The 12,271-nt window shown below is 32.6% G+C and overlaps 1 protein-coding gene across 1 annotated transcript; it reads right to left on the bottom strand.

Annotated features, from left to right (window-relative positions):
• Positions 1 to 264: 264 nt before the first annotated feature.
• On the bottom strand, positions 265 to 10,533 carry LOC124533099 (cytosolic 10-formyltetrahydrofolate dehydrogenase). Its single transcript, XM_047108263.1, has 15 exons — positions 10,405 to 10,533; positions 10,013 to 10,154; positions 9,086 to 9,183; positions 6,936 to 7,072; positions 6,389 to 6,540; positions 6,019 to 6,137; positions 4,521 to 4,784; positions 3,809 to 4,413; positions 3,301 to 3,628; positions 2,783 to 2,945; positions 2,579 to 2,697; positions 2,258 to 2,455; positions 1,976 to 2,148; positions 1,195 to 1,394; positions 265 to 540 (listed from the first exon to the last, which is right to left on the bottom strand). The coding sequence occupies exons 1-15, from the start codon at positions 10,429 to 10,431 to the stop codon at positions 485 to 487; spliced, it is 2,781 nt and encodes a 926-aa protein (XP_046964219.1). The 5' UTR covers positions 10,432 to 10,533; the 3' UTR covers positions 265 to 484.
• Between the last annotated feature and the right edge of the window lie 1,738 nt (positions 10,534 to 12,271).

The raw sequence follows: 12,271 nt of genomic DNA, 5'->3' as shown, positions 1-12,271 counted from the left end.
TCACCAACTCACCAACTAGGAGTAAGCTCCAAAACTTACTCAAAAAGAGGAAGAGGCCTTTCTCCAGCGTGAGGTATTTAAAGGCTAATTTATTTTACAAGTTACTCGCATAGTAACGTTAATCTAGTCACTTTCAACTATTAGACGTTACAGGTACAAGTATTAAATACTTAAGGGTTATATTTTGATGTTTAAAAAAATTAGCAAATTTTGTTTCGACAGCGTTTACTATTGATGGGATAGGTAGGTATATAAAAGAATATCTTAAAACAAAACATATGATTTTATTCAAACGATTAATCACATTTTCATACTCATAATTAAAATAATTTATTTACAACTTACTTATAAATACTTAACATAAATTATAATAAAAGTCCTATTATTATTGGAATACAATTTGATAACTATTATTTTAAAGAAGTCATAATAATAACATATTTCAGCTTGTGCTTACCGATGAAGTTTACACTTAATTATTATATTAATATTCTATTGTAATGCATTTGGTTTTGAGGTACTCGTTGAGAGCTTCTTGACCTGTAACAAGGAGTTAAATTAAGAATAAAGCTTATTTTACTTTTGCTCACACTAAGCCAACCATGAGCAGAGATGGCCCAGTGGTTAAAACGCGTGCATCTTAACCGATGATTGCGGGTTCAAACCCAGGCAAGCACCGCTAATTCATGTGCTTAATTTGTCTTTATAATTCATCTCGTGCTCAGCGGTGAAGGAAAACATCGTGAGGAAACCTGCATGTGACAAATTTCATAGAAAGTCTGCCATATGTGTATTCCACCAACCCGCATTGGAACAGCGTGGTGGAATATGTTCCGAAACGTCTCCTTAAAGGGAGAGGAGGCCTTTAGCCCAGCAGTGGGAATTTACAGGCTGTTACTTTACTAAGCCAACCATGATTTAATTGATACCAGCGCATTGCGCTGACTTCGAACGGGTATGATACTGATACTAAATATACTATAGAATTTGTTTATCTACGACATCACATTATAAACTTCTAAAATTATCTGTGTTTTTTTACTATATTGTCCAAGTATTATATATACGAGAACCTTTATCTCCAATCAAAAATCCGTTGCGTAATTTTAAAGATCTAAGCATTCATAGGGGCAGACAGCGGTAAGCGACTTTGTTGTATGTAACGATTGAACAATAATACAAATTGAAAATTACCTAAGTCCTTTCCGAAACCGGATTGTTTGAAGCCACCGAAGGGTGCTGCAACGTCAGTTTTATTGTATGTGTTAACGAAGACGGTGCCAGCTTCAATACGCTCAGCGAAACGCAATGCTCGAGAAACGTCGCGAGTGAATACGCCGCTGGCCAGACCGTATTCAGTATTGTTAGCACGCCGGATTACGTCGTCGAGGTTTCTGAAAAGTAGGTAAAATGTCATATTATTGATTGCTAGAAGTCGTCTTCGCTTCGCTTCTGTTTTAGGGTCTTAGTTGTCACGTGTTAGGCAAAAAAGTATCCCATATCCTTTCTTCGAGTTCAAGTTTGTTTCATATTAAATTTCATCAAATTTGATTCAGCGGTTTGGTCGTGAAAGAACGACAGACAGAGAGAGTTACTGTCACATTTATAATATTAAATATTACAATTAAATAATATATATAGGAAAACAAAACACAACTACAAAATATTGACCATCATAATATCTCGTTGATTCAGATTTATTCCGACAACGGTATAGGTTTTAATAAAGATTCATAAATGGCAGCTATTATTAATACCTAATTCTTTCGTTCGTTTTGATTTTATTTTAAGCTCAGGCGTTTTGATACAACTTATTAAAAAAAATAGTTTTTTAATTTATTATTTACATTTTAAAGTAGATTCATGATTGAATTTTATTGTGGTTTGCAGTTATTTGTGGATTACTTAATGTTTCAGAGAAAATAAGAATTGGATTAATCGTTCAAAAATTTCATGATTATTGCAATTTACATACTTGCTACTAAACTTGCTGATAATCATAATGGGTCCAAATGATTCTTCCTTAGCTATGAACATGTCGTCTGTGACATCCGTGAAGATGGTAGGCTGGAAGAAGAATCCAGGTCTATCTAGGCGTTTGCCACCATATACCAATTTGGCACCTTCCTTAACACCGCGTTCGCAAAACTGGAATTACAAATAATATTAAAATGTGATCTTAAATTATTAATGAATCTCATAAAGAAAAATGACGTTTATTTTATAAAATATATGAATATTAATTTGAATCCTGTACCTCAATAAGTTTATCCATATGAGCCTTGTGGTTTTGTGGACCATGTGCAGTTCCTCTGTGCAGTGGATCTCCAATGTTAATCTTCTTTGTTTCTTCTACAACCCTTTTGACGAACTCATCGTGTATTCTTTCCTCAACAAATAGACGACCAGCTGCTATACAATTTTCGCCCTTGTTGAAGAATACTGAAGCCATACCCTGAAGTTTATGAAAATATATTGGAAAATATTAGTAGTGACAGTGTAGCACTATTAAAAACTTTTTCTTTTTGATTTATTGCCATGATAATGAATGAAAACTACTTTCAGGTTTACTACTTACGTTTCTGACAGCCTTATCGAGCTCACAATCTTCAAATATAACCAGTGGCGATTTTCCACCAAGTTCAAGTGAGACCTTTTTCATATTTGATGCAGCGCATGACTTCATAATTGTTTGACCTTGAAATAAAATATATTGATCATGCACATGGTAAAAAATGAGGGACTTAAATGTCTAATTGAGAAAATAAATATTTAGACTTACCTATTTCTGTACTGCCTGTAAAACCTAATTTCCTGATTAGCGGGTGGTCTGCTAACGCTTGTCCAGCTACAGTTCCGCTTCCTGGCAGTATGTTTATTACACCAGGAGGAATACCAGCACGGACAGATAGCTCCGCGAACTTTAACGCAGTTAGTGGACATACCTGTAAGTTTTTTGTATTTTGTATTTTTTGTCTATTAACGATGTTCATTTTAAACCGATATTAGTTAATTGTGCAGCAGATATTTTTGTGTAAAAGTGTGTTAAACTTCATCAATCTTAATCAATTAGAGTAATTCCTGGTGATAACATTTTTGGGTACATACTGGTCAACCTTGGAATTTTGCTTAATTAGCAAATAATAATAATTGCTAATAATAATTTAGCTACCAACGCAATGATAAAGCGCGTGAAAAAATGGTTTATCGTTTACAAAAACATAAAGGTTTAGAAAACAAGTAAATCTGACAGACAACTTGTCATTTTATAACGTAAAATTATTTATTAAATATATTTACCGCTGCAGGTTTCATGACGACCGTATTTCCAGCTGCTAAACAAGCAGCCATCTTCCAAGACAGCATCATTAGTGGATAATTCCATGGCGTAATCAATCCACAAACACCTATTGGCTCTTTTTTTGTAAGCGTTAAATTTCTGTTAGGTCTGGCGTGGTTAATAGGTATGGTAGTGCCTTGGATCTTGTCACACCAGCCAGCAAAGTATCTCCAAGTGTCGATAGACATACCAACGTGTGTTTTTAGAGCCAGTGTATAAACAGCCCCTGAGTCTAAAGATTCAAGAGTTGCTAGCTCCTCTTTATGTTGTTCCATTAAATCTGCTAACCTAATAAGAAAAATGATTTTTATTAAAATATAATATATGATCTCAATTTAAGTATTCAATATCATAATCAACGTTTTCAAATAAACTCTTCATTAATTTAAGTAAGACAGGTATGCGACGTAATAATAAGTTGCGAAATAGGGGCCTTTTTTATTAGGTAAGTCAATATTTAATTCTTACTTGAACAACAGCTGTCCTCTTTCCCTTGCACTTATCTTTGACCATTCGCCTTCTTCGTATGCCTTTAGTGCAGACTTCACTGCTTTATCTACATCAGAAGCTGACGCGCTTTGTACCTTACAGATCACAGATTCATCTGTGGGATTAACTATAGTTAACATTTTCCCACTGTCTGAATTAACGAACTGACCATTAATAAACAGCTGAGTTGGAAACTTTATTTTCATTTTATTCGCTTCTACTTCTACTCCATCAAACACCACTTCTTTACTAGCCGATTCACCTCTGGTTTTAAGTATAACCACTGTGTAAAATTCTTCGAAAGTTGTATTCATGTATATGGTTTCATTTTGTAATTCTAAATTAGCTAAATCTTTTACTTCCTCGATCAATCTCACTACATCCATAGAGCCAGCTCCAGAAGAGAAGAAATCTGTTTCATCGTCTATATCTATTCTCAATATTGCCTTCCAAATATCACGAACGTTTTCGATAAATTGTTTTTCATCTGCTGTTAGTTCGAGCTTTACTTTGCTTTCGTTATTTTTGAAGAAATTTTGTGCGTTGATCATTTTTCCATTCACCTTTAATCTTTGTATGTTCAGCTAAAAATACACATGTTATTATTAAAAAATATACGTATTTTCTATATGGAAGACAGTAAATCTTATTCGGGGAAAATATCAGTTTTATTTTTATTAAAAACACTTACCCTGACGCCGTCATTAGCAGTAATCAGTAATCCGGCATCATGTACCACTGCTGGTTTCAATAGTCCGGGTATAAATAGTTTTTCACCCTCTGCTTCGTATTCACCTTCCCAAAGGGATGAACCAAAGAATTTTACTTCTATATTTGCGTCTTTTGTCTCATCAGCATCTTTATTTTGTGATTTTATTAAAGTGGTCGCGCCAGGTGATGAATCCAGACCACGAATAAAGTTGTGTAGTTCAACACCTCCTTTTGTCCAATCAATCTGAAAAAATTGTTAAAATTATTTTATTTGGTTAATATATAAACTAGTCACTCTCAGTGACTTTTCACTTTACAAACATCCCTTAATATAAGCGTACCAGTTAATATATATAAGTACATAAGCGAACTTCGACAATATTACCATTACATTTCGAAATGTAAATGTAATGTCGTTTTATTGGTATCTGAAGGAAACAAGGCCACGCAAGCGAAGCCCGTCAAAAAACATTTTAATGCCAGGTAATTTACTAATACAATGCGAAATGGGAAAATTCGCCGTATCACTTTATATCGTAGTTATATGAATCAAGCATAATATAACTTATACGAAGGCTATAAATTATGTTTTGCCATTTACTGATATTGTTGATTACCTTCATACAAATTATAGTTCTTGCATCCAGCTCATTAAAGTAGAAATTGAAATTACGATTTATTGCTTTAAAAGTAATTAGGTTTACTAAGTAGTCTAACATTCAATGTTTCAATAATCATTTTGATCGGATGCAGAAATTGTACATAAAATTGGCCAACCTTGTAGTTGTTGTAGACGTTTTGTTAATTTTACTTTTACAATCCAATAGCTAATGAGTCCTTAGGTTTAATAACTGTTTTAATAGCGCTTCCTTTTTATTTTAGTTACCTACGTATAGTACGACACAAATCAGATGTAGCATCGGCAAAATTCGTAAAACCGATCACATCCGAATTACGCTCTCCCAAACTCAAACGTAATATCATATGGCCTAAAATATTCGTTAATTTGACACGTCGATTTACATACACTTGCTTTCTCGGATTGAAATGACGCAGGAACCTATAGCGACGAATAGCGTCAAATGGCGCGATAGGGAGCTATTTCTATTGGATGTATAAATCGGCTGTACCTAATCGGCTTAATTGAATTTTGCCGATACTACATCTAAATTAAGTCGTACTATACTAAACTTGTACTATATTATACGTATCATTTATATAATGTATGTATTGTGTATTATATATGTAGAAAAATGAATGTATAAATATTGTACTGCAAGAGTAAATAGATAGGATCTATATTGGCACATAAACTTTTGTACTATAATGTATCCTGCATGTGTCTTGTATTAACCGGGGCGACCTAAATTCGTTCAGGAGTTTATTGTTGTGCAACATTAATATAGCGATTGAAGCTATTGTTGGGTTGTTTATTGAGAATATTATCGTCGCCGAAATAGATAAAATATTATGCTAACCTGATGAGTTTCGGGTTTGAATAAAGCTGGGTCGTAAGTAGCGCCTTCCTCTGTTTGGTTTATTCTTGGTGCGGTACCATTGGCAACCATGTTCACTGATTCTGCCAGTGCTTTTATGCCTACAATATTAGGATAAGAATTATTTATATCAAACAGTTTGTCGAAAAAAACATTTTGAACATGTCAGACGTATTTTTTTGCACTAATATTTTAGGTAAAGGTAATTTTTAGGTGTTCCAACATGGATACATGGTTCTCAAATTTATTTTTCGTTATGACCTTATCCAGGTCTTAAGCCGTGCAAGCTTAATTGTAGTAGCAAATAAACAAAGCAACTCTTTGAGAAACTAAATCATAAAACGAAACTTACCTTCTGGATACAAATATTTATTGTACAAAGTGTCCACAGTGTCGTCTATGGTGCAAGGAAAACTCTTCTGTAGTAATATCGGACCCGTGTCTAATCCATCGTCTGCCCAAAATATTGACAGACCGCAGGTTGTGTCGCCTTCTATTAAAGTCCTGAAACCAATCACTATTTGTGTCTGTGGTTGCAAGTTGGACCTGTCGGTAAGTGTTTACCACGGATATATAGAAATTGATTGGCAAGAAATATTAACTGTTGCTTAAGACACAGAGATACAGATTATTGCTGTTAGGCGCTAGAATACTTGATAAAAATGGGTGGTACAAACTTGGGCTTGAAAAAATCACTACTAAAATGAAATAAAAATATAAGAGTTAATTTTAAATAATCAGAGAGAGACGGACGTAAGTTTCAGATTTACATTTTTTTTTATTTATGATTATTATAAGACGAAGTAGAATAAATTGAGATTTATTCTTTATAAATTTAATACAGCACATCCAAAAGAAAAAATTGTACTCGATGTGTATATTAAAAAATATGTACGAACCAGTTTATAGAAGACGCGCCCCTATGCCGTGGTAAGATGCTGGGATGGTAACAAATACTCTGATATTTTGGATGCAAAATGACTTCCATGGGTATGAATTGTGTGCAGAATGGCAGCACGTTGATATCTGCATTTACCTAGAAGAAACATACGGTTAGAGATTAGTTATCAAAAATATTCTGCAGCAAAAGAATAAAATGACGTCAGAAATTCCAAACATATGTAGATTTTTCTTTTTCATTTAACATTAAGGTAGTTTATTACGTAGTATATTAAACGATGATTATAAATTGATCGCAGCTGATTTTCAAATTAGGTAATCACGTTATTTGTAAATATAGACGCAGTGTTCAATGTGTTAAGTAATACATATTACACGTAGCATTAATAACGACGATAAAGCATGGGTTATCTTGCAGTCGATAGTTCTTAATAGTTTCTTACATAATAATAATGTAATATCAGCATGTCATACAAAACATGTTTTAGCCGATTATATTAATCGATCCAATTACCTTTACTAACTGACTTCAAAAAACAGTTTCTCCATTCTACCCATATGTACGTAGCAATATGTAAATAGTATGAACTAACATAAAAAGTCATGGGCAGTACCAAAATAAACAATACTAGCAACTCGCCCTGACTTCGCGCGGGTGCAATGCTATGACATCACAGTGGAAACTAATAAAATTATCAGCGTTTCTTTACTAAATTGTCCATGTAACTATTATATATAAAAACTTCTTTTCGAATCACTCTATCTTCTAAATGACATAGCATCAAAATCCTTTGCGCAGTTTTAAAGCAAATCTTTATCGTCAATCATATCAACGATTATTTAAATAAATTTAATATCATTGCAATTTTAATTTATGAATAATTAATTTTGTGTCATTTAAAAATTAAAATTTCTGTTTAAAAAGATTTTATGTATAATCATTTCTAACCTAATAAACTAGGTACAATCAAATGTTGATGGGCGGTGTATTTTATATTTCAATTTTGATTAATTTTATTAAGAGTTATATCTCCACATTTATACGAGAACGTAAATAAACGTAAACAAATAAAAACAATAAAATATACATAAGGAGTCATTCGAAAGGAATCTAATTTAAAAAAGAGCGGATTTCGTTCAACTGCCATTTAGTGCTGATTGGATTACAATATGAAAATACACAATAGTCAAATATTTTATTTGAATACCTACTTAATTTATTTACAGACATTTAATACATATTTTTGACAAGATATTAAGATAGTATATATACAATTTGGCACACAAAACGTGTGAGATACGGAGGTCAAGAGTGCAGTGGCGCGTAGTTTAATTCATAATGATAATATACATGCTGTTTATACGTGTTATTTATTAATACATAGCTTAGTTTCAAAATCATAACAAAAAACTTGTAATTAAACTTTAATAGTGTGTTTTTATTAGCAATATATGATTAGCTGCAAACCTGCTACCAAAAGACACGTACCAAGGCATTAGGGTATTTACACATTCTAATTTTTTTACTGTATAAGTTTTCAGATATATATAAGTGATACTTCATTATAACAAATTACAAATAAGTTGGAATACGATACGAAACAAAGATTCGAATCCTATCTTGAAAATTTAACAAGAACAGTACTTTTTTCCACATAAAAATCAATTTCCTCACTGTTTTATCATCAGTATATTCTTATCATGATTGAATGGTATCAAAAAGCCCCGTCGATACAATTGCTTTTTATTCTTTATTACAATAATAAAAACAGCCTGTAAATTTTCCACTGCTGGGCTAAGGCTATTTCTCCTTTGTGGAGAAGGTTTGGAACGTATTCCACCACGCTGTTCCAATGACGGTTTGTGGAATTCTTATATAGCAGATTTTTTATGAAATTAGACACACGCAGGTTTCCTCACGATATTTTCTTTCACTGTCGAGCTCGAGATGAATTATAAGCACAAATTAAGCACATGAATATTCAGTGGTGCTTGCCTGGATTTGAACCCGCAATCATCGGTTATGATGCACGTATTCTAAGCACTAGACCATCTTCATTTCATCATTCTTTATTATTTTAGCCCAAATTTATAAATATTTAACCATTTGTTTAGGGTCTTTACAATTTTCATATAAAAAAAGACTTACCGATTTGTAATCTTCTAGGACTTCTGGTATGACTTTTCCTTTGACTCTCCATGTTTTATACTTGAACACTGGTTTGCCGTTTTGTGCCGCAATGGTTGCTGTAAGTATGTTATTATTTTAAATTATGCCTCTAATCTTATGAAACTTAAGGCATAAGGCCCAGTTATCGGTACTTATTTGAAAATTAAACTTAATAAAATTAATAAAAAAATTTAACATTTTTTTAACGTTTTGTGTACACATATATGTATATGTTACTGTTTAATTTTAATGGCTCTTAGTTTAATATTAAATCAGACAGATTGTAGACTGTTGAAAATTAACGAATGATACACAATGTTTTAAACATAATGGCCACTATGAGAATACTTTATTTTTCAATTACTTGAAACCTTCTATGAGGTACCCGAGCCCTTGAAGGCGAACCGGACTATGCTAATATAAATACTAAAACCATTGTGATGAAATAATAAACACTGAAACCTACATTAACGTAAGGTATCAAGACTACACGTTTCATTGTTATTAAATGCTCGGTTAGTCAATTTTTCAACAGTTTACAATCTGAGTCAAATTTTAAATATATACTCAATACACATTCATTTTCAAATGATTGACATTTAAAATACCTATTTATTGCAGAACTATTTCAATTGATAATGGAATATTTTTAAGAATAAATTATGAGTTGATTTAAGCTAACTCGGCGCATTGCCGCAATCATTTCCGTTTGGAATGGTTACAAGAATTTCCCAGCTCACTGCGGTTTCTTAAGATAAAATCACCATACCACCTGTCACTTGTGAGGTGATCAGACGTTTAATGATCTTAGAATATCGTTGTTACTGTAATAATAATCTGACATAATCAAAATGCTAACTACTACTACTTTTTATCAAGTTATAAATATAAGTATATGTTACTTACCTAATGGATCTTCCCGGTTTCCTTTGTCTAGGACGGTGAAAACACCGACTACTTCATGCCCGTCTCTTTGTAATAATTTGAACACTTCTGCTGCAAATGTACTCTGCCCTATAATAGCCACGCGAAGGTGTTTCTTTGGGCTCTAGAAAAAAACAATCATAATTAAATTTGTGTCATCTGAAGTCTGTCAAATATGGGTGTATTATATGAGAAGTATAGGTAGTCTGAGCTGATGTTTAGCTAACTCGATTACCTATAACAACGGAAATGGTAGAATATTTCATCAACAATTGTAAGCTTATAGCTGTCACTATTAAAAAAAAAATCACCAACACTAAATTTATTTTCAAAAAATATTTCGAAATATTAAGGAATTAAAAAGCAATATTTACCTCATCGGGTACAGCGACGGGTGGCATTATGTTGACTCTTTACTTTCGAAATAAGTTATGTTTGCGACTTGTCAGGCCGTGGAGCGTTAACCGTCTAACTAGATTCCGTCCGCACCATTCATTATATATAAAGGAGTTTCTTCTTCATTTCAACCTTGCCACTTCTTATCTGTTACCCGATAAATAAACTATCCGTTATTTAAGATGACAAAGCTATTTTATTGACGTATCGGGCTACGAACAGCTGATTCTTACGGCATGAAATGCATTATATTTTTTGGAATACATACGAAATAATTTATAATTTTCTTACTTTGTCTGTTATTTTTTTAATATCTTATTACATAATATATTTTTGGTTCACATATGATGTGGTTGAAATAATAGCATTAACTGCTTAAATATATAACAAATATTAATTAAAAATAGATTCTGTATATTGAATTAGATGAATGTTGTATGTACGTTGAATCGCAATTCCGATCCTCTAAAAACGATCCAGCCCTCCTGTCAACTGTGGAAGCAATAAGGCGAGGTGTTGTACTTTTAATGAAGGTTTTTTCATCTCTACTCCAAGTGATTCGATAGCAAATAGGACAAAAACGTAATATGATTTAAGAAACGAATATTTTGATCTTTTTTGCATAAGATTACATTAAAACATAAAAATAATATATATAAAGAAGTTCAAAATTCGTATATCTTATATTAGTGATCGATTTTAATTTGGAACAATATTCAAATTTATCGATATTAAAGTTGGATTCTTGGGTTACAATGACAACACGTTACGTACTTTAAATACAAATTAACAATGTTCGATTAAAATAATTTTAAACTCAGTTTAAAAATTAACTTAACGTGGGTCAGGTTCAATAGCCCAAGGTATTTATTTTGTATGATTGCATAGTTTGTTCGAATAATATGTGACAAACTTAGTGAACAAGTGAATACGAGTAATCCAATATAGTTGGTTATAATGCTGTTACTAATAAAATTATGTTATTGGAAATGCTAAATAACTGAACTGAGCTGGTAGTGCTGGGCTAAGGATGTATGTAGAAGTACCGATGATTGTTAGGGCTGCCAAGTCCTGTAGAGGAGATTGATGACTTGAAGAAGGTGACGGAACCCAATTGCTCGGGAACCAGCGGAATACCTCTGGACATGCTCATTTAGCGCCTCTATCGATAAGATCCAGCAGTGGATTACGATGGGCTGATGATAAATATCTCAACAACAAACAACAACAACAACAGCCTGTAAATTCCCACTGCTGGGCTAAAGACCTCCTCTCCTTTTGAGGAGAAGGTTTGGAACATATTCCACCACGCTGTTCCAATGCGGGTTGGTGGAATACACATGTGGCAGAATTTCTATGAAATATATAAAATATCTCAATACTGACTTAATTTATTACAATAAAATCCTGAAAGGTAGCCTCATATTATTTTTAACTTTTGTTTATAGCACAGTTCGTAGGTCACAAGCCGTTCGACGAAATAACATATCAACTGATAGCGAAGGCAAACATTCGTTACGCGTACCGGTTCTAACCAGTTCATCGCTCAAATCACTGAGGGTTAAACAAATTCACGCTGCGTTTGATATCAATATATTTGTGTGTAATTTTAAATCAATAATAGTATTAGTAGTTTCATTACATCTAATCCTGATGAACTGTGAAGTAGTTTGGAGTTGTTTGTGGAAAAATATGATTTTAAAGCCTTTTTGTCATCTAATTAAAACTATTTGTAAGTAGTTTATATAAATGTTTCCAATTTGTTACTAAGTACCTAATTATTATTTTCTTATTAGGTACAGTAATATGACAGCACCTTCTTAAATTAAGTAGAAATATCATAGA

This window comes from Vanessa cardui, chromosome 10 (assembly GCF_905220365.1).
Source record: "Vanessa cardui chromosome 10, ilVanCard2.1, whole genome shotgun sequence".
Lineage (NCBI taxonomy): Eukaryota > Metazoa > Arthropoda > Insecta > Lepidoptera > Nymphalidae > Vanessa > Vanessa cardui.
The sequence above is the reverse complement of the archived record's forward strand: the minus strand, read 5'-3'. Positions and strand labels throughout refer to the sequence as shown.

What these genes read in the sequence shown, in the direction of transcription:
- LOC124533099 (XM_047108263.1), bottom strand. Translation starts at nt 10,431, where the DNA reads ATGCCACCCGTCGCTGTACCCGATGAG. An exon ending in CTGCTAATGACGGCGTCAGG is followed by an intron (nt 4,414 to 4,520) that starts GTAAGTGTTTTT and finishes GTGTATTTTTAG; the next exon opens with CTGAACATACAAAGATTAAA. An exon ending in ATATGGATAAACTTATTGAG is followed by an intron (nt 2,149 to 2,257) that starts GTACAGGATTCA and finishes TTGTAATTCCAG; the next exon opens with TTTTGCGAACGCGGTGTTAA.